General features: G+C 44.7%; 1 protein-coding gene across 3 annotated transcripts; it reads left to right on the top strand.

Moving 5' to 3' along the window:
• Positions 1–3,354: 3,354 nt before the first annotated feature.
• LOC311128350 (pyruvate kinase PKM) lies at positions 3,355–22,977 on the top strand. Of its 3 annotated transcripts, none has more exons than XM_084160461.1 (11): positions 3,355–3,677; positions 9,857–10,035; positions 10,922–11,013; positions 14,918–15,049; positions 15,612–15,798; positions 15,993–16,263; positions 16,485–16,635; positions 16,790–16,942; positions 18,252–18,418; positions 20,000–20,181; positions 21,675–22,977. In XM_084160461.1, the coding sequence occupies exons 2-11, from the start codon at positions 9,879–9,881 to the stop codon at positions 21,779–21,781; spliced, it is 1,599 nt and encodes a 532-aa protein (XP_084016587.1). In that variant the 5' UTR covers positions 3,355–3,677; positions 9,857–9,878; the 3' UTR covers positions 21,782–22,977. The 3 variants fall into 3 exon arrangements, 2 of the variants coding, with proteins under 2 accessions (XP_084016587.1, XP_084016588.1); XM_084160462.1 differs by lacking the exon at positions 18,252–18,418 and adding an exon at positions 18,789–18,955 and having other exon boundaries at positions 3,610–3,677; XR_014613204.1 differs by lacking the exons at positions 18,252–18,418; positions 20,000–20,181; positions 21,675–22,977 and adding exons at positions 18,789–19,018; positions 19,215–19,299 and having other exon boundaries at positions 3,610–3,677.
• Positions 22,978–23,163: the final 186 nt, after the last annotated feature.

The following is a 23,163-nucleotide window of genomic DNA, read 5'->3' as shown; positions in this document are numbered from 1 at the left end:
CTCATGAAATGTAGAAGCAATGATACAGTATTTAATGTATATTGCATTGTGTATAGCAATTACATAGCAGCCTATTGTTTAGGATACGGTACAGTGGCTGAATCAGAGTCTGAGACAATGGCAATTAGCCTCTGTGCAACGGTCTTAATCAGTGTTTACCCTGGTTAGATCCCTGCATCGTGGTAAGTACTGACCAATGTAATGGAGAGATTAGGCTCTGGACAAACTGTCCGTTCGGCTCTGCTGTGTGTCCACTCGTAGTAAGGAGCACTGTCTCACTCTTTGCTGATGTGTTATGGCAGGAATTCCAAAGTGCAGTGACCCTTGTAAAGATTCTCTGCCTAAAGACAAATATACAGTGCATTCGGAAAGTATTCAGACCCCTTGACTTTTTCCACATTTTTTAACTCATTAATCTATACACAATACCCCATAATGGCAAAGCAAAAACTGGTTTTTAGACATTTTTGCAAATGTATTAAAAATAAAAAACGGAAATATCATATTTACATAAGTATTCAGACCCTTTACTCAGTACTTTGTTGAAGCACCTTTGGCAGTGATTGCAGCCTCGAGTCTTCTTGGATATGATGCTACAAGCTTGGCACACCTGTATTTGGGGAGTTTCTCCCATTCTTCTTTGCAGATCCTCTCAAGCTCTGTCATGTTGGATGGGGAGCGTCGCTGCACAGCTATTTTCAGGTCTCTCCAGAGATGTTAGATCGGGTTCAAGTCCGGGCTCTGGCTGGGCCACTCAAGGACTTACAGAGACTTGTCCCGAAGCCACTCCTGCGTTGTCTTGGCTGTGTGCTTAGGGTCGTTGGATCAAGGATCTTTCTGTACTTTGCTCTGTTCATCTTTCCCTCGATCCTGACTAGTCTCCCAGTCCCTGCCGCTGAAAAACATCCCCACAGCATGATGCTGTCACCACCATGCTTCACCGTAGGGATGGTGCCAGGTTTCCTCAAGACGTGACGCTTGGCATTCAGGCCAAAGAGTTCAATCTTGGTTTCATCAGACCAGAGAATCTTGTTTCTCATGGTCTGAGAGTCCTTTAGGTGCCTTTTGGCAAACTCCAAGCGGGCTGTCATGTGCCTTTTACTGAGGAGTGGCTTCCGTCTGGCCAATCTACCATTAAGGCCTGATTGGTGGAGATCTGCAGAGATGGTTGTCGTCCTGGAAGGTTCTCCCATCCCCACAGAGGAACTCTAGAGCTCTGTCAGAGTGACCATTGGGTTCTTGGTCACCTCCCTGACCAAGACCCTTCTCCCCCGATTGCTCAGTTTGGCCGGGCGGCCAGGTCTAGGAAGAGTATTGGTGGTTACAAACTTCTTCCATTTAAGAATGATGGAGGCCACTGTGTTCTTGGGGACCTTCAATGCTGAAAAGAAATGGGTAACCTTCCCCAGATCTCTGCCTTGACACAATCCTGTCTCGGAGCTCTACGGACAATTCCTTCGACCTCATGGCTTGGTTTTTGCTCTGACATGCACTGTCAACTATGGGACCTTATATAGACAGATGTGTGCCTTTCCAAATAATGTCAAATCAATTGAATTTACCACAGGTGGACTCCAATCAAGTTGTATAAATATCTCAAGGATGATCAATGGAAACAGGATGCATCTGAGCTCAATTTCGAGTCTCATAGCAAAGGGTCTGAATACTTATGTAAAAAAGGTATTTCTGTTTTTAATTTTTAATACATATGCAAACATTTCTAAAAACCTGTTTTCGCTTTGTCATTATAAGGTATTGTGTAGATTGATGAGGGGAAAAAATTATAATTTAATCAATTTTAGAATAAGGCTGTAACGTAACAAAATGTGGAAAAAGTAAAGGGGTCTGAATACTTTCTGAATGCACTGTAGGACAGTAATCAACTCAGTTATACTGCACAGACATAATTATACAGGACAAGTGTACAAACCTTCTCAGAGGATCACTTCAATGAAAAATTATAAAAACTTGATGAAGATTTGACATTATATGAAAATAAACTATCATCATAGTCAGACAGCAAATAATCTCACAAATCAAAATATGAATATATCATCACAGCCGCTTATTTAATATCTATACATCTATAGGATTTGACTGAGGATTTCACCAGGGTGAGGGTTATCTTACTGTACCTCATAGAGGTGATGTGTGAGACGATAATGCCTTGTGACAGGTGGGGGCTTGGCCAGCGTGACCAGGTGATTGGGTTGGAGGGAATGTCCCTCACCTGGGCAGGTGTCCATTGGTCTAAGGAAGCAGAGCAGAGTGCAGGACACAGCCAGAGTCTGGCCGGGGCCAGGGAGAAGCCAACATGGGCAGTGGCAGCAGCTGCAGCAACGTTACCGTTGAGATCAGGTGAGGACTACTGTAGGAGGGGACAGGGAGGGAGGGGTTACATTCCAGGACTAAATGGTGTACATGATGACATGTAGACAATCGCTTCACAGTTAGAACACTTCAACAGTGACAACAGGTAGGAATTTGCCTCTAACTTGGCTTGATGAGGATTAGGCAGGACATGTACATTTACATTTTAGTCATGTAGTCTCACTCCCATCTGTTATAAGAGCTCGCGTTGAGTGAAAGGGTTTCTGTTTATATAACTACTTTACCAAAAATATACAGCATGATATAAAAGTAAGAGAAAATGTTAAAGAGGGAAACTATCAAAGGTTTGTACTGTGGGAAGGAATATTCAACTGTAGTTTAGCCACAGCAAGCTAAGCCTCAGCTAAGCGCTTCTTCATAATGAACACTAGAGGGAGCTGTTGATTATAAATGATCTCATCCTATAAACTGTCTCCTTCTATCTGTGGTTAAACTGGTGCTGCTGACAGACCCCTCTGAAGTCTCTGAATGAAAAATGTAACTGTTAAAGTGATATGGTGGGGAACTGCCTTGCATGATTAGTAGTATCGTGGTGGTAACTACAGTTATGTAAAATATCGTCGTCATCCTCATCAGATACTATGTGTGTGGGTGAGATGAGTGGAGACTGGAAAGGAGAGAGGTACTGATTTGTTTGAGAGCGAGACACGATCATTTTCTGACATATTTGTTAATTACACAATAATATAAACTTTCAGTCATGGTGCATCCCATGAGGCACTGCGGCTTCGAGGATGTACATGCATTTTTTGGTGTCTCTTTCCTGGGATTTTCACATCTCCCGCATATATTTATGCAACTATCGACTATACAGTGAGATTGAGCATAGTGTCACTGAAATGCAGGTAATTGAATATAAGACGCTATGGTACTCATTCCGATGAGATGTTCAAGAAATTGTACCGCATTCCTGAGTCACATGTCGGCCCCATGCTTCAGAGATGCTTCTCAGGTTCGTGATTGGACATCAGCGGTATCGCATCACCGCACTTCCATTATGTTCCTTTATTCCCCTTGGTTTATAGTTCCAAGCCCTAGTTTACCGGGTTTTTTCTTCAAAGAATACATCATAAATCATACATAAATACATTCTAAATATGTATGAATGATTGAAACCATATATTTTGATTGAATTCATGATATAATTTTAATAGGACCTACTTCTTTATCGCGGACGGATACGTGATGGATCGCACAAAACTAGTTCCGGTTTAGTTTGGGAGATCACCTTGAGCTGCTGGGTATAAGAGAAATACGTCAGTCTAGCAGTCGTGCATCGAGATAAGGTGAGTATTATCACAAGAGCTGTAGCTAGCTAATGACATGATGTACTTTTGTTTTGCTGGACTTCTGTCACCAAATGTCCCTTTTATTCAATTGACGTTCAAATATTCTGTTTTGGCAGCTGGTTTCTTTTGTGGCATAGTCCAGGCAAGGGATGTATGCCAAAATATAACTGTCTAGCTACCTAGTAAGAGGTCACTTAACGTAAGTCTTAACTGTAATGGTCACTTGGAACCATGTTAAACCTTTTCAACTTTCAAACAATGGTGTTGTAGTCATACAAAGAATGGTGTCGTTTGTCAGTGACTAACTCAGTGAGAGGCAGCTTTCTCCAGTTAACTATTCATACAGGTGAACTTACTAGTTAACAACTATTTTCTGAGTGGTGTTATTTGTCATGAACTAACATGTCAGTCTAAAATATTTTTATTTTAAAATGGGAAGAATACGAGTGAGTTTGTCTTCTTGTCTTACGTGGTGGGTGTGGTTGCCCGATGAACTTGGCATTCCATTGGCCAGTTTCTCTTCGCGATATCTCGAGTTCTTGAAAATGTGACGCAGAGATGGAAACGTGACCTGTGGCGCATCAGTGGATGCACTGTATTGCAAACTGATGACTGGGACCAATCTCATGTTACCAATTTAATTAATCGGTTGTTTTAATAATAATTATGAGATGTGCGGTCCACCCGGCCTCCTGAACAAAACTGTTATTCTCACTGTGGCACCTGCGTTGGTAACGGATCCTTTTGTCTGGTGTCCTTTTGTTGGAAATAAGTCTAGAACAAGCACCTTTACTGCAGTAGTATGCCCTCACTGACCTGTCAAACTCTTGGGCCCTATAAAATTCCCGATCCGGAGAACGCGGAAGGAATCCAGACATTAAAACGGAATTCAACAATATTCAAATGTTTTGAACTTTAGTAGGGGAATCAATTAATTTGCACAAGTTTATCATAAGATATTACCAGAAGGCATCAGTGCCTCGTATTTCTGAAGAGGCACGGAGAATTCCCCCCTGTATGTGCGGTGCGCTTAACTACTTTGTGTTGCAGTTAGCGATGATGCTAGTAACATTAAGGCTTTCCCAAAATACTTACCTGGCAGAATGCTACAATGATAATTTGCATCAATCCAGTGGGTTTTTGTTTTGCAAACTACTATCAGATGTGGGTTACAAAAACACCGCAAAAAAACTGAGTTTTGCTAGGTGTGTACTGGAATTAAAGGATAACTACACCCCGAAATTTAGATTTTTTTCCCCCCAGACATCAAAAGCGGACTCCTGATGTGGTTTAAGCATTGTTGTGGACTTAGAACATCCAATTTTAGTTTTTCTATTTAAAAAGTGATTTTTGAGAGTGAACCTGGAGGGGGGAAAAAATTGAATCGTGACAAAAGAAACAGATTTTTATAGGGCACTATGTCAGAATGGATAGGCTTTGACTCTGGGATGAGTTTGTGCAACCTTCTAGAATACCTCTGCAGTGCCTGTTTATTGACTAGTCATCCATCATTACTATAGCGCTATCAGCTAGCCTGCATCAAACCCTGACCTTGGTCAGAGTTCTTCCATTTCTCCCACCTTCCATGTCAAATGGTCATATAGGCCTACAAGAGATCTTGCTTTGCTGGCTTCATACTGTTTCAGTTGGTTTTTGATTAAGCCTGCCTAGACTAGCTTTAACAATTTCATATCTGAAATGTGTGTGGTTAGTCAGTCTCAGAACTAATTTAGGCTTCAAATTAAGGTTTAGTGCTCCTATGTCTGGTTAGGACTATTCCTGAGATGCTCAGCCATTGTTATGGATGGAACAGATTCTTCTGGCCCTGTGTTAGTGTAGGAGGAAATACAAGCCACCCTGGCCCTATACTTTACACTGCATCAGACAGGTCACTTGAGGGAGCCAGCTTCTATTTTGGGGCGCTAGGGCATAGTAGCATATCTCAGTAGGTTAGGAATCTTGTGGAGGAAGGGGCTGGGCTATACTATGGTATGTTCCAACGTATACGTTAGTGCCCTATTCGGCAATCTGCATACCCAGAGTACTGGGCTGGAAGCACGTATGCTGCAGGCCCCACAGTAATTGTCTGAAATACACTCAGTATGGTGTCACTTTGGAAACTTACAGCAGGAAATTACTCAGTGTCAAATCATGAAATAACCCCTAACGGTACACAGGAAGAATGACTAGGCAGCTCTTCCTCTGAAGTTTATTCGCAATGAGGTGAATAAGAAGCCAGAATCCCCAGGTTGAAAACCCCACCTATTACTCATTATTCTGCACATCATACTCCTGGTCTCGTACTCCACTGCCATTGAGAGTTGAGTAAGAAGAATTATAGCCATGGCTCCTCTGTGAACTGTCCTTAACCTGCTGCAGTGTTGAGGGGTGTAGGTCAACAGTGACAATCTGTTTTGCTGCAGTAGGCCTGCCGCAGCTGGTGTCTCTGCCATGCATAGTGGTAGCCTTGCCTCCTGCTCTTCGCTGTCTGGCAATGTGAGACTAGCATAGTGGCTACAGGTGCTGAGTAACGCTAGTCTGCAGCCCAGCAGAACATGGTTATCTGCTGTGCAATGCAGCACAGAATGCAATGGTGTCACCCACCCAGTGACGTATGACTACTGCCACCCCAGGGCAGCATGATGCAATGCACTAATCCCAGGCAGTGTTTTCTCTTCTACATAGGCTTACCCTGTGTTATTATTAGAATACACATCCACCATTTTTAGAGCCCTAGGGGTAATATGACCTAGTGCTGCAAGCATAGTATGGCTGTGGTAAACGGTGGGTTTGAAGGTCTCATGTATATCTGCAGTATCAGGGCAGGCAGCCTGCTCCATGGATGCAGCAGCCTGTACTGTGTGTGCTGCAGCACATTGTCTTCACTGAAGAGAAGAGGATTTATTCCTGAGCCGTGTATAGGCAGGCAAGTCACTCTACCAGGAGTCCATGCTTGTCCGGTTAGCTCTGCTGGGACCGGGGGTCACACAGACTGGGGATCCTCTGGAGGTCTGTGGCAGCTACGTGCTTATACGTCCCCAGGAGGAACAGAAAGGTCTACTGGTATGTAACGTCACATAGCTGGATGACGAGACTGAATCAATGTAGCGTAGAGAGCTGGGCTTCTCTGAGGTCACCAGTGCAGGATTATAGGCTACGTCAGTGTCATCATGGCTGCTCCTAGAATGTCATGCAACGTAAATCCTGTAAGGCAACCTCTTGCTATGCTGCCAATGCGCAGTGGAGGCATCGCAGTGTGTGCATGGCATGCATGTGTGAATTTGTGAGTGAAGCGGGGGGGGGTGTTATGTAGGCATAGACAGAAAGTGAAAGGAAGGGCATGGAGAGCAGGGATGCATATTCTGTTCCAGTGAGCGGTGCTGTTGGAATGGATTGATAGCAGCAGGGCAGCTCTAAAATTAGACATGCATCTGGGTCACTTAGGTTTATTACTGGTGTGTGTCACTGGCCCTAGGTCAGCCCTAACATACTTTACATCTTTGTCACAGGCTTATGAATGGTGTCTCTCAGTAATAAAGGGTGGCTTAGACTGTCTTGGCATGGCCTTGGACTGTAGAGCATCTTTTGGTGAGCCATCATCAGCCTAGCTTTGTGTTCGTCACAGGGTAAGGAGTGTTTCACTGAGGAAGCCTAGCAGGCTGGGTCATGTCAGGACCACCTCAGAGGCTGTAGGATAATTCCAAACAAGTCCCGGTTGATTTCAAAGGAAGGAATTAAACCAAATTGACCATATAAACAACAACTGCATTATAAAGTGGCACTGTATGCATTTTATGTAGCCTATGGCACTGATTTCAATGTGCATAATTCATTTGCAAATGTTGAACTTGATATCGACAACCTCTTGAGTTTGTCAAGTGTTGTTGTTGGTTACCTAACCAGCCTTTGTGTTGGCACAATAAAATCACCCTGTTGGGCTTTCTGCCGGCTGCTGTAAACAGTGTGTTCCAGGGATAATAATCTAGGCCTCATTTGAGATAAGACATTGTATGATTTCTGTTCAGCAGCCTCCCTATGCAGTCTACACTGTGCTCTGTCTGGGGGCTACCCCTAGCCCCTGCTGTCTCATTCTGTGTGTGCAGTTGGGAGTCTGGAGAGAGCAGGATGTGACCACGCTCACGTACAACACTGGGCTGCTGGCTCTGTGATGTCACTGAGCTGCCGCCTATTGGTTTTACTGCTGCTGTGTGGAATGGCCCTGTCACGATGCATTTACACACTGAAAGAGATGAGCTGTGTGTAGGCCTGGTTCTAGAGGGTAGCCTGCCCTAAATACTAGTGATGGTGGGGGATCGATAGTTACATATCGGGATATTATTTTGGACAATATCGCAATATTATTTTTGCGCTAGTTGGCTGTACCTGCACCAAAACTCCAGTATTTTTCCTTCATAGCTTGTTCTCCATCTTCTTATTAAATAGGGAGCCTATTTTTTTTTTTCAGGGCTTTTATTTCCATGACTGATTACTTGTTTTCTTATGGCTCTCTCGTCCCTCTGCAGCAGACATATGCTGAGCAATATGTTTGGAACGTCGAATCGCAATAAAATCACAGTATCGACTCGCAATACAGAGAGAATCGCAATACATATCGTATTGACACCGAAGTATCGTGATAATATCCTAAGGTCCCAGGCAATTCCCAGCCCTACTGAATAGCCTACTTGCAGAGAGGATAATCTGTAGCCAAATGAATGAGAACAAAGAGGTTTTGGGGTGCGGAATACAACATTGGCTAATGCAAATGTTAGGCTAACCAATCTAGCCTCGGCTAATTCAAGCTAGGCTAGTAATTTTGAGGGGAAATATGTGATACGATTGTGGTGTGCTTTTCAGTAAGCAGCGCTATTGAGGAGAATAACGTGCTCTCTCTGTCCCTATGCATTCTTCAGATTATCTCATCTGTTTTTAAGTAGTGTCTTAAAGGTCTGCCAGACTAGTGAAACTGGCATCTGTTCACCACAACATGCACCAAGGTAGACCAACAGATGTAACATATTAGAAAGTTTAGTATTTCCTAGAAGCTCCACCTTGAAGAAGCAATCAGTGAGCATGTTCATGCAAGTGTCACTGTATAATTTAGACTAGGTGAAAGTCAAAACTCTCCACTGGTTAGTGTTTAGGCTACTGCTTGGTAACCCTGTCTGTGTCCAGGGCAGCCTCCAGTGATTTCCCTCGTCATACCTTTATGTGGTATGTAGGCTATATATTGCCACATTCCTGGGTGATATAACCATGGCAACAGAGCCCCTGTAGCAGACTGCAGCGTTGACTCAGACTCCACACTCTCAAAGTAGAGATGCTCCACCTTACACAAACAGCTACCTCATTGACTGTTTTTTAGCCTGCCATGAAGCCATTGAGAATTTGGCCTGACCTACAGAAGAACCTGTTGTGTAATACTGTAAAGATGGACACTAGAAAAGGGAAGAGTCTTGACTCTTGAGCAAGATAACTTTCTAATACTATGAAGTAACCTATTGGGTTTGAGGCAGTTCTTCTCGAAATGTCCCCTTGTTTTCAACAGCTCTGTATTGAGCCATGTTGAAAGTGATCTGTCCTGGGCAGGGAGGAAGTAATGAAAACACTGCCAGCCAGGGCTGCGGGCTGCTGTTGCCATGGGTGACTCAGTCCAGGGGAGGGGGGGGAGAACACAATGTACAAACCGCTCAATGTGCTCCTCAATCTGAGAATTCTGTGGAATGTTACTGGTTAGGAATAGCCTCAACATGAATCTGTAGCCCTGGCATGTTTATAGATCAATTGTATTTAGGCCCATGTCTGTCTGGTGCAGCATGAGAACCAGCAGGGAAGGGGCTTCAATCACACTTCCTGGTTTTTTCAGCTGTAGTTGTATTCTGAATAGGTTCCTCATTCCACAAAGTTATTTGCACAGACTTCAATTGATTCAAAGCCACACACTGTGCCTCAATAAGCTGTTGTGTGCTAATTCATTACGCAATTCTGTGTTGTAGACTGGATCTAAAGTGTATGGTTTCATGAACCAGTGTGGTCCTGTGTTTAATGTGGCAGTCCAGTCCATGACCTGATAATGCTAGAGATTGGAGAAACTGAATTGCGTGAACCATTGGCCCCTTACTGTCTTAGTAGTATGCCTTTCATATCACCTCTTCTCTCTCCCTCTCCTCCTCCAGGACTTCTTCAAATTCTGCCATCATGCCCGGTTCAAAGTCTCAAGACATGGGCTCTGCCTTCGTCCAGACGCAGCAGCTCGGCGCTGCCATGGCCGACACCTTCTTGGAGCACATGTGCCTGCTGGACATCGACTCTGAGCCCACCACCGCCCGCAACACTGGCATCATCTGCACTATCGGTCAGTGGCCACACACTCTCACACTAGGCTTGGGAGGTATCCAGATTGTCAAACCTTCATACCAACCTTGTGCCATCCCGGGATATTCGGTAATACCGGCACTGAACACAAGGGCCGCTATTTTCAAACCCCACTGAGCCTCTGTAATCCGGCGGTTAGCAATGCTAACACGTACATGTGAAATCCCATAGAGAATGCTAACTAAATGCTAACGAACGCATTGTACATTTATTTGTCTCTGACCTAAACTATATAGAGGACTGACATCCTGCTTCAGCTAGATTGCAAACTAGCTACTAAATTAGTAAACCAAATGCACAACTGCAGAGCATTTAGCACATTTTAGACAGTTAACTTAATAGTTATTAGATATCTAGCTGGCAAACTTTTAGTTGTGAATTCATTACTGTAACTAGATGACCTGGCGCGTGCTGCACAACAGTGAGTGACTCACAAGGCTCCGGTCTCTCGTCGTTGTGTGCTTGTAAACACCACGTGACTGGGGACTACCGGTAAGCTTCATAATAAAATTGTGACAGTTGAAATGAAGAACGCAATCTTTATCACAAGTTGACTGCAGGTATTTACTTAAAGTATCTACAAATATTCAAATGTATAAAACAAAACTTCAAAGAAATAGCTTTGACAGTATTGAAAAACATCCCGTGGCTATTTCCAAATACCCCAGTATATCGCCCAGCCTAACACACGCACCCCCGATGGATACTAGCTTTCAAATGTCTGTAGGCTTATACTATTTTTACATCAGCATTTTAAAGGCCCTCTACTATAGGATGATGCTATGAAATGCCTACTGTATGACATCACACTAGTGTATGTATGCTGATATTTAAACCCGACCTCTAACTCCTATCTGTCATAACAGGGCCAGCCTCCCGCTCTGTGGACATGCTGAAGGAGATGATCAAGTCTGGGATGAACATCGCTCGCATGAACTTCTCCCATGGATCTCACGAGGTGGGTTCCCTAGCATGTCTAGACACCTAGACTGCTACAGTGGAGGAAGATCACACACTTCTACACAGCCCTACCCAGGTGGTGCAGCGGTATAAGGCACTGCATCTCAGTGCTAGAGGTGTCACTACAGACCCTGGTTAGATTCCAGGCTGTATCACAACCGGCCGTGATTGGGAGTCCCATAGGGCGGCGCACAATTGGCCCAGCGTCGGCCGGGGTAGGCCGTCATAGTTCAGAAGAAATTCTTATTTACAGACTTGCCTAGTTAAAAAATAGCACACACGGGCTGTTTTTGATGAGCTTTAGGTCAAGTTTAGCTGCTCCAATGTCTCTTCTTAATGCCACTCGTCATTGTCAGTCAGGCATGCTCCTTTGCAACGTATCTGCTACCTTCAGAAGATGTTGTTGAACGTGTGATGTACTGCGTGCCAACCAGGTTGTGCAGTTCAAGGGTGGAGTTGTCTGGCCAGGATCAAAGGTAGGCACTAAACTGTGAGATGGAGCAGACAGCAGTGGAAACCTAACCTGAGGTGGCTTGTGCCACTATAAATACTTAATCTGTGTCTTCCTCTTGTAGCTTTATCACCCCACCCAGGGTGCTGGCCTGTAGCAACAGGTGGAGTCACGCCCACTCGTCACCTGCTCCAATTCCCTGTTATGTAGAGGTCACTCAGCAGGCCAAAGACGCTTCCTCTGTCTTAACCTGCTACTCTCAGGCAGGGGGCCTGAGCCACTCGCCTTGTCATCCTGTCTTCTGACCCTCTACTGACTGTGCCGCGTCATGGAGGCTTATCAGAATGTTAGGAAGGCCACATCCACGTCTTTTATTTATAGCTTCATGGAATGACATTTCCACTTGTTGAAACTATACCCAGTTCTCAGATTACCTGGCTTCGTCTGACTAGCTGATCTAAGGCATATGCTGAGAATGTAGTTATCTTGGTGTAATTTGGCACTGTGCACTATTGGCACCTTTGATGCCAAGGCTGTTTGTGGTGATACAGTAACAACAGTGCAGTATAACTGGGAAGGAGAGAATGGAAATGAAGCCCTGTCTGATTACCTGCCAATTAAGTGCTTAGGTAAAGCGCCGGTTACGTTACCCAGATGGGGAGAAGCATCATGATCCATCTGGGGCAGCTGTCTCCAAGGGCAACTCTAGCACTGCCACTCAAAACCATCAGCATAGTTGTAATGTACATGTGGACAGGCAGGTTGTAGTAGCGTATTTAACTCTTTGTAAACCGTGTTCTCTTGATGAGTAAATGTCCTGGTCATGCTGTCTGTGAATAAGGTTTACAAAGAGGTAACCACACAAGTTTACAACTGCTAACGGGTATTGCGCGGAGTGTCTAATCTGAATAGGGACTAGGCATAAATCGGGTTGACAATAAGCTCTCATGGGCACTTGCCCATCTGGCAAGTTGGGAGCAGTTTTCACATGCCTGAAGATTATGGTTACTTGGCCAACATTTTTATTTGGTTTTACACTTGCACATGCCATAAATTGAATTGTCTTTCACTCCAACATGGGGGAATTAAATTCACTTTTTGATGAACCAGCCATAGTGTCTTGTGAATTAAAAATTCACCAGCCACAGCAGTCCCAAAATTTTTTTAAATCACAGAACTCAAAAACATGCTTTGTTTTGTCCTATTTTTTTTCTTCTTATTTGTCTTTTTTTTGGGGGGGGGGGGGGGGGGGGGGGTTTCCAATTGCTAGTTAGTCTTGTCCCGTCGCTGCAACTCCCATACGGACTCGGGATAAGCGACGGTCGAGAGCTGTGCGTTCTCCGAAACACAACCCAGCTGAGCCGCACTGCTTCTTGACACAATGCCCGCTTAACCCGGAAGCCAGCCGCACCAATATGTCAGAGGAAACACCGTACACCTGACGACCATGTCCGCATGCACTGCGCCCGGCCTGCCACAGGAGTCGCTAGTGCGCAATGGGATGAGAATACCCCTGCCGGCCAAACCCTCCCCTAACCTGGACGACGCTGGGCCAATTGTGCGCCGCCCCATGGGTCTCCCGGTCGCCGCCCCATGGGTCTCCCGGTCGCGGCTGGCTGTGACAGAACCTGGACTCGAACCAGGATCTCTAGTGGCACAGCTACCACTGCGCCACTTGGGAGGCCCATTATGTCTAACTTGCTGAGAAGAGGTATTCATAATGTGGATTCTTTATTAACTCAACTTTCTACAGTAGTCAAGTGAAAAGCATTTGCCAAAAATAGAATTCTATCCCTTCACTGATGAGCGGCTCGTGAGGGAGTTGCTTTTTCCACAAGCCTTTTTCTCATGGCAAATTAATGAAACTGTAAACCCACTTCCTAGCTAGCACACTGGGCAACGAAATGAAATGAATATTCTGTCTAAACTGAAACACTTGACTTATGAGGTGATTTCCTAAATGAAGGGCTGCAAGCGCCAGTTGATCCACGACTCGTGCTTCCGAAATAGGTGCAGCCTTCTAACTGTTTAGAGTTTACTTCCGTTTTTAACAGGGTGTTTTTCCCTTAGTATTAGGAGTTGAGAGCTTAAATTCACCAGATTTGGTGGGTGTTAATTGGTTTTCCATGTTTAGTTTGAGCTTAAACTTGGTGGGCAGGATTTTATTAAATAATAACAACGTAGACTAATGATTCTCAAAACAATATGCTCTTTGACTTACCAAAACAATGTTTTTGTTGCATATTTCAGTCTGAAACCTGCCTAGGTTTAGGGGGGTTGTAACTTATTCTAAATGGCACACTAGCAGTTTACAAAATGGTACAGGAAAATACACACCACCAATTCAAAAAATGCAGCTTGTGGTTGGAACGCAGGCCTACTTCCTACTTCAATCAACCAGTCAATTTGTTTTATTTGTGATCGTGTTCATGAGTGGCAAGGAATGTAGCTTGTCTACAGTTGTGTACCCCATCAGTTATATATATTTTATAGGTAGTATTTCTGCAGGCCTAATGGGAGCTTTTGTGTGTAAACTAGAGGGAGCGGTCGGAATTGAGTGAGACATGGAAGGGGAAAAGGAATGTAGCTTGTCTACAGTTTTATGTATCCCATCAGTTAGATACGTTTTTATAGGCAGTATTTCTGAAGGCCTAATGGGAGCGCGTGTGTGAACTAGATGGAGTGGGGAAATAACTGTGTAATGGCTTGGCCTTGGTTTCTTTTTTTGTTGTGAGTTGCTAATGAACAAATGGAACAGTAGAATCAATGCGAAATAACAGTGGTCTTTGGGACAATTTCACCTGTCCAACCCGGGCAGCCACAAAGCAGATTCCACCTGCTTGACTGTTCAGTTTATCTGCCCAGGGCCATCGGCTAACCGTTAATGTCAACCGCTGCGACATGCATTTGCCTTCTTGATTCGCACTGTTTACATAAAATAATTACTCTGTACTGTATGTTGTAGCTGAAAATATGACCAATTTAAGTGACCTCTTCCTAGAAATCCAGGGAGTGTTTTCTATTGCTCTTCAGAACATCTTTGCCTTAATAATTGAAAACCATTTTAACTTTCTCAGTGGTACCTATACAGAGGGTAGCTAGATATGTTTGACCTACTGGTAACTGTCTAGACTCTAGACCACATCCTTGATTGCGGTCATATTTCGCTCACGTTGATGACCCAGTTGTTGGTAGTAGTTATAAGGCATATCTTGTCTTATTGCGCTACCCTGATATGATGTCAGGTGATTATGTTCAGTTGCGTGACTCATTACACCTACACTAGGTTTCTACCCTTCATGAGTTATCCCCTCCCTCCCCACGCCTGGTCCATCTCTCACGTCATCACTGAAATAAAATGTCAATGATGCGTTATTGCTTTAGTGTTAAATGTACAAGCCTGTTCAAAAATTATTTTCTTCTAGAAAATGTTCTTTATTCTGTTCCCCAGTACCACTGTGAGACCATTAAGAATGTGCGTGAGGCCTGTGAGAGCTTTGAGCCCGGCAGCATCCACTACCGCCCCGTGGCCATCGCTCTGGACACCAAGGGACCTGAGATCAGGACTGGACTTATCAAGGGAGTGAGTCGAAACAATCAACTACCATGTTCCCAGCACACATCAACTGATTGGAGGCCCTATCCAATGTTTACTACACTCATTTTGTTGTAAAGATTATTGAGTACAGATGTAGGATCTTAATTCAAGCCAGTTTGCTACAGCAGGGAAATAATCCTACAGGAAATGTGGATTATAGTTAATATACTTTTTAGTAGGGATTGATCATTTTTTCTTAAGGCAAAATCAAGCCTGAAATTTCAAAGTAGAAATTACAAACTTCAGAAGCCTTTTTAAACCTCAAATACACTACAAGGTTTACATTTCCTGCATTGCAGGAAAGTTCTCCTGCAACCGGGTGATCAGATTAAGATCCTACGTCTGTATGAACTGATATTGAAGGGCTTGTGATAAAGATATCCTGGACTACTTCAAGCTTGAGATTGATATGGTAAAGGGTTGGCTAAAGATTTTCCTTGACCAATTTCAAACTCTGCTCCTTTTTACTTCAATGAGCCATGTGAGTGGTTGAACCCCAATAGTCATGGTTCCTATTGTGACTCATCCATGGTCCTGTGTGTGTCAGAGTGGCACATCTGAGGTGGAGCTGAAGAAGGGCAACATGATCAAGTTGACCCTGGATGATGCCTACCAGGAGAACTGTGATGAAGACAATCTGTGGCTGGACTACAAGAACATCACCAGGGTGGTGGAGCAGGGCAGCAAGATCTACATCGATGACGGACTTGTGTCCCTCCAGGTCAAGGAGATCGGTGAGTTATCTAAGAATCCATGTCTGGCTCCCACTAAAGAACTAAATAGACTAGAGAATATTCCTCTGAGGATCTATGAGCCCTAGAATCCCCTCACTTACTGACCCTTTGGGTGGTTAAAGGATCGAGATGGTTCTTTCCTATTCGTTATAGCCTGGAGATGTAATGGTGTCCTCTCCAATGTGTGTCCCCAGGCGACGACTACCTAATGTGTGAGATTGAGAACGGAGGGACCCTGGGCAGTAAGAAGGGTGTGAACCTGCCTGGTGCTGCTGTGGACTTGCCTGCTGTCTCTGAGAAGGACATCTCTGACCTGACCTTCGGTGTGGAGCAGGGCGTGGACATGGTGTTTGCCTCTTTCATCCGTAAAGCAGCCGACGTGCACGCTGTCAGGAAGGTGCTGGGCGAGAAGGGCAAGAACATCAAGATCATCAGCAAACTGGAGAACCACGAGGGAGTCCGCAGGTCTGTGATGGCATTAAATGCAAAGAAATACAAGCTGATTTTGGACCCTTGGCTAGTAGAAATTGTGCTCGACTGGCCAGTGCCCAAAATCTTTACGTTCCATCACTGAATGCACATTATATTAAATGGCATGCAGTATCTCTTATCATAGTTCATAAACGCGATAGGAATGTTAAATCAGAATAGTAAATCTGAATCCTGTTTTCCCATCCCCTGTGCAGGTTTGACGAAATCATGGAAGCCAGTGATGGCATCATGGTTGCCCGTGGAGACCTGGGAATTGAGATCCCCACAGAGAAAGTGTTCCTGGCCCAGAAGATGATGATTGGCCGCTGCAACAGAGCCGGCAAGCCAATCACCTGCGCCACACAGGTCAGTTTACTTATGACACTTATTTTGAAAAACAGGAGACATTTCTATTTCAACAGGGATGCTACACACGTTTGTTGTGGTACTGTGATGTGAAAGGTTGCATGTTATTACACTGTTAGTAGCCTGACATTGTGAACCCCTGTCCTTCCTACAGATGTTGGAGAGTATGATCAAGAAGCCCAGGCCCACCCGTGCTGAGGGTAGTGACGTGGCCAACGCCGTGCTGGATGGAGCTGACTGCATCATGCTGAGTGGAGAGACCGCCAAGGGAGACTACCCCCTGGAGGCTGTCCGCACACAGCACATGGTGAGAGACCGAGTGCCCCCTACAGTTACCCTCCAGTACTGTCCTTCAGTCTGGGTCTCATCAGCCCCTGACTACCACTCGTCCTGACCTAAACTGTGTAGACCTATCAACAGGAGGGTCAGGACTACTGGAAGTCATGTGGAAGTCAACCACACATTTCTACTTCACATATTTATTCATGTTTTATGTCTTATGTGATGTTTGTCAGGGTCAGCAAAAGCAATCTGGATTTGACCAGTATAATATTGAGTCAAAATGTTGTGATGATCCATAGATGGGTTGGGGATGCTCACTAGGTTTAGCAGGACAGAGTGTAGGGCATGGGTGGAGAATGTGAGATGGGTTGGGGATGCTCACTAGGTTTAGCAGGACAGAGTGTAGGACATGGGTGGAGAATGTGAGATGGGTTTGGGATGCTCACTAGGTTTAGCAGGACAGAGTGTAGGACATGGGTGGAGAATGTGACTGACCCTGCCCTCCTTTTCTTCAGCTCAGCTCTTTAACAGCTGACCTCCACTGTCCTACTCTATTTCTGCTGCTGCACTCCTCTCTGGATGCAGGCAGGAGTGACTCAGCAGTCCTTGAGCACCTGCCTATGAGCTCACTGCAGCATCAAGTCCTTCACACTCTTAAACATGTTTTCACCTCTCTATTAAGAATGCATTGTGAGTTAACTGAAAGCACTGTCCTACACAAGGGCTAACATTACGCTCAGACTAACTCTGCCTCTTAACAGCTTCTCTTTTACTGTCTTTGAATGTTTTCCCTCTTTGTTTCTATTGGACTTTGAAAGCAGTTTCTTACTCGTCTCATTTCCTGTTTGACAATATCGCTTCTTCACCTGTGTGACTGTAAGGCATGCATGTTATAACACCAATTGGCTATAGTCATCTGCCCATCTCATAAAACCTCTTCACAGCTAACTAGTTTGAATGAGCAAAGTCAGTTTGGGTGATATGCTGTATCGGAATGTAATTCTAACTATAGAATTACCATATGATCATAAAAGCAGTTTAGGTTGTGTTTTATAATGCTGTGATGTGTTAGATGCCATAGCTAAATGGAGTGGCTGTGGTGGCCCATTGGATGTGTTTTAACATGTTTGTTATGTTCTTGTCTCACTAAACGGCACTGACTAAACCTACATTTCTCTCCTTTCCCTCTACCTACCTACTCTCTCCTCATCCTATTCCTTTTACCTAAACTTCCTACCCTCCCTCTGTCCTCTCCTCCTATCACTCTCTTTCCTTATCTGTCTGTCGGGCGTTCTCCTTGTCTGTCTGCTACATCTTGCCCTCGCCTGTGCCAGATCGCTCGCGAGGCAGAGGCAGCCATGTTCCATCGGCAGGTGTTCGAGGACCTGCGCCGCGCGGCGCCGCACTCCACCGACCCGGCCGAGGCTATCGCCATCGGAGCCGTGGAAGCCTCCTTTAAGATCTTGTCCTCTGCGTTCATTGTGCTCACTAACTCTGGAAGGTAGGCAGGTGGCTGTAGCACTGCTGGTTGGGAGGGGGACTCAGGAGGTTTCTGTGAAGTCAGAGTAGGGAGAGACAGGGACTGAATGAGAGGGCATGGCACATGTTTACAGGTCCTTACGGTCACAACAAACTGGAGACCACTGAAAGTTGAATTGTTATAAGAATTGGCTATATATCTGGTAGTGGCTCTTATTGACAGCCAGTGTTTTAGTCGTGACACCTATGCATCTCTGTAAATGAACTGGACCAGGACCTTATAAGCGTTTGCCATGCCTCTCCGGTGCGAGGAGCGCCTCGCGGTGGTGTGTCGTGGTGGTGTGAATGAGTGTAACCCCCCCTCCCTCGGGCCCACTCTCACACACACTCAGATTGCTCGGGAGGCTGAGGCAGCCACCTTTCACAGACAGCTGTTTGAGGAGCTGCGACGCACCACCCACCTGACCCGGGACCCCTCTGAGGCCGTGGCCTGTGGCGCAGTGGAGTCCTCATTCAAGTGCTGCGCTAGTGCCCTCATCGTACTCACAAAGACGGGCAGGTAAGAGAAAGGCAGGGAGGAGAGGGACAGGCAGCAGGTAAGGGACTCACAGAACATGTGAACATGTGAACGGCGGCAGGTAGCTTAGTGGTTAAGAGCGTTGTGCCAGTAACCGAAAGGTCGCTGGTTCTAATCCCCGAGCCGACTAGGTGAAAAATCTGTCGATGTGCCCTTGAGCAAGGCACTTAACCCTAATTGCTCCTGTAAGTCGCTCTGGATAAGAGCGTCTGCTAAATGACCAATTATTATTATTATTAACTGGGTTGTTCTAATTGGGGATGCACAGAGGCCACTCTGTAGAGACAGATCTGTAGCTACAAGTAGAACATTTTATTATTCTTTCTTGAGTCCTCAACATTATTGGGAACACCTACATTGGTAGATCATACAGTTTGTCAGGGTAGAAGGTTCTGCAGCTGTATTGACAAAACACTGCAGGAGTCATTGAGTTGTGTTCACCCTCACATCAACTGACCCTTTTGACTGCTCAACCTTGACATTTTCCAGACTATTTTGAACTCTCATTGTGCTGACTTTGTTTGACCAATCTAGAGTGACTGTCTGCAACCCCAACATAACCTTGGCTTCTGAAGTGTTTGACAGGATGAAATGTTAACTTTGATTGTGGCTTGTTTAATGTTCACAATGAGACAAATCCTTAGACGTACATTTTAGTCATTTAGCAGACGCTCTTATCCAGAGCGACTTACAGTTAGTGAGTGCATACATTTTTCATACTGGCCCCTCGTGGGAAACGAATCCACAACCCTGGCGTTGTAAGCGCCATGCTCTACCAACTGAGCTACAGGGGACATGTAGTTCAAATGATCTCCCATTGACAATGCATACTTTAGGTTTACGCAAACCATTTATTTTACTATAGTAGGTCCTCTACTAATCAAATCATTAGTTCCCTAATATTTCAGAAATGCATTTTGTGTAGGTTTTGTTCAAGCCATATTGCCAGAATCTGAAATGGGAATGGCAGCAGGCCTTGGGTGTGTCCTTGGCTGAAGGGTTCTGAGCTGTGTTGTCTGTGTGCAGGTCAGCCCACCTGATCTCCAGGTACAGGCCCCGCGCCCCCATCATTGCTGTGACCCGTAACGGCCAGACCGCCCGCCAGGCCCACCTGTATCGTGGGATCTTCCCCGTCCTCTACAACAAGCCTGCCCACGACGTCTGGGCCGAGGACGTCGACCTCCGGGTCAACTTCGCCATGGAAATGGGTGAGAGTCCGCAGCCATTTCAAAGCTCTTTTCATGAGCCGTAAGAAGATGAGAGCTACTTAAAAATATATATATATATACTTTTGCGATCTACCTTTTTTCTAGCTTTCAAATGGCCACACCTCTCCCCTGCAAGTCTTCCGTGTCATTAGTGTACAAGAGAAAGTATTGCACAGTTTTTTCAATATACCTGGTAAAATAATGGTTAATAAACCACTAAGGGGGGCCCTATAAAATCTATTTTTTTCTGTTTTAATTTTTCTTGGTTTTAAATTATTTAGTTTTTCACTCAATGACAATTGTTCATAGAGAAACAATGACATTGATGGCAATGCTTAAATCACATCAGAAGACTCTTTTTATTTTTTCCCCCTTTTTTTATTTTTTTTTGGTGGCGGGGAAGATTTGATTTGTATTCCCCATTTTAATTGCGCATCTAGCGAGTGAGGAATGTGCCGAGGGGGTGGATGCCCAGTATCCCTTATAGCTCGGGTGTCTACTTCCACCAAATACATCCTTTATGCATGCATATGAGTCAACTCTGACAGATCCAGCTCCGAGAGGCCAGGATCTTGAGCTCCATCAGCAGCAGGTTTTAATTTAGAATGGAAAATGAATGTGTTTGTATACAACAAATGTTAGTGTTGTATCGAGTCGTTCCTCTAATCCAACAGACTCGCACAGAATAGCTTCAAACTACAACGTATCGGAGCCCATGTATCGATTTGTCTTGAAAGGGAAAGATGCACACCCACACTAACTTTCCTTGCTAGCTTACAGCTTAAGTTGACATCAATTCACCTCCCTAGAACTTTGTTTGTGATCATATGCAAAATAGGCTGATTTCAAAGCTGATTGTCACCAAAAACATTCACTGGGTTAATCGTTTCTCCCTCGCCAAACTGACTGCATATGCCTCGTGACTGACTTCCTTAGAAACAGCGTGCACTTTTTAAAAAGCGATTTGCTACTTCTATGCAAATGTTGTTGATCAGTACAATAAAATAAGTCACAAATGGAAGGTAAACCGATTGTCATCTGTAGCCCCATAGACCAAAATAAGCTCAATAACTCAGCATCCTATGAGTAGGCCTAGGCTACATCTTGATCTACCAAGATTATCAATAGATTTACTATTCAAATAAATGATTACCATTATGTTTGTAGTTGGATTGTTTTTTACCAAAGTCTAATTGATTCATTAATGCATACATGGCGGTCTCAGGGAAAAAATTGCAATTTTGAACATTTCAAATGTAATATTAAACTCAATGCCCAAAGATTTGCCAGAGCAGTAGCCTAGTTTCTGTCTGGATCAAGTGCCATTCTTTTGACTTTTGATAATTTAATGTTTTGCCTTTATTGTTTTGGTATCTCAAAATCCTGGTATGGTGACATTCTTTGACATTCCATTGGGATGTGTACGGTATTGACCATGTTGACTTTCCATTGGTATGTGTACGGTATTGACACCTGTGCTCTTTGTTTTCCAGGCAAGGAGCGAGGGTTCTTCAAGGAGGGAGATGTGGTGATCGTCCTGACCGGCTGGCGCCCAGGCTCTGGCTACACCAACACCATGCGTGTGGTCGTGGTTCCTTGAATTATGACTACCCTCCTTTCCCCTTCTCACCCCTCCACTGTCTTCCCCTCCTTGTCCCTCTGCCTCCTGTCCAAAACACCAGGGCTCAGACACTCGTACATCCCACAACAGTTTAGACGCACTGAAACACACCTGGCCTCTTCTTCCTCCCCAAGGACAGGCCAGTGTGGTGACTCGTCCAATAGGAAATCGCCTCCCCACTACAATCCACTCCTTTCCAGGGTTCCCTCACGTAGGTGTGTTCTGTTCTGCCCCCTGTACCCCAGTCTCCAGGGCATCTTTACGCGCCCACCAGAAACAGCTGTATTTATTCACACAAACAAACCCATGTATAACTCTTACTCAAACCAGACTGAAAGAGCGGCAACCTGGCCTGTCTGTCTGCACGTCCCGGGCGCCTCTGTTTAGAGCGGAGAGGGAGGCGGGGCACACCTTAAGAGAGCCTGCTGTACTGTAACTTGGACAAAACACACACTCCCATGCCTATAAAGTGAACAAAATGGTGGCGACCCGCTGCAAACGGCTCTTCTTTAAGGCCCTGTCTCAGTTAAACTCTTCTCCCAAACAGAGCCCTTGTAGTGCTGTCTGTATTTACATTATGTTCTGTATACTTGCTTTCTCTGCACTCCCAATCTACTGTAGACAATGTTACATTCTGTATAATACTTGACTTTTGTGAATGGTGAATTTAGATTCTGGGCATCCAATACTACGTATATTTTGTCTAACCATAGAGAAATCCTATAATGTATTGGGTGTCCATGTTATTTGACTACAGTTACTTTTTGTTTAGTGTGTTGAAAAGTATTATTAGAAAGCCCTTACATTTATTTGTATTTGTCATAACTAAGTTGGCACTTAAGAACCACTGTATGTATGTAAGCTGCTACATGGTTCTCTCAAATTTAATGTTGAATGAATTCAGTACTTTGAGAGTCTTTCAGCGGGCACTGGGGGGTGGACCTCCTGCCCTGCCCCGCCCCCCTCAACCCCATCTGATGGGTGGCGCACGTCTCTCTTCCTTCCTCTAGCTCCTGTCTGTTTGTGACCTAGTGTGTGTGTCTAAATGTCCAACTGCTTTGATTTTGATGGTAGGGTGTAAGGTCTAACAATGTTAAGGGTAATACAATGTTAAAATCTGGTGTACTGAGTTGTCCTTCATTACTGGATTTCAATCATTAAAAAAGATGAGCACCTGTCTTGTTCCTGTCATGTTTGTATAACCAGTAGTTTTAAGAGGATAATAGGGTCAGACAGACTCTGGGTTGTGTACACGCCATCTCAGACCAGCTCGCCCATTTTGCTGTGTTTTGTTAGCCCAGGAGCTACTCACCACTGACACCAAGTGTTAACACTACATAGAATTTACACTCCAAATGTGC

Source organism: Coregonus lavaretus (assembly GCF_964263955.1).
Source record: "Coregonus lavaretus genome assembly, chromosome: 4".
Lineage (NCBI taxonomy): Eukaryota > Metazoa > Chordata > Actinopteri > Salmoniformes > Salmonidae > Coregonus > Coregonus lavaretus.
Note: the sequence above shows the minus strand (reverse complement) of the source record. Positions and strands in the feature narration are given on the sequence as shown.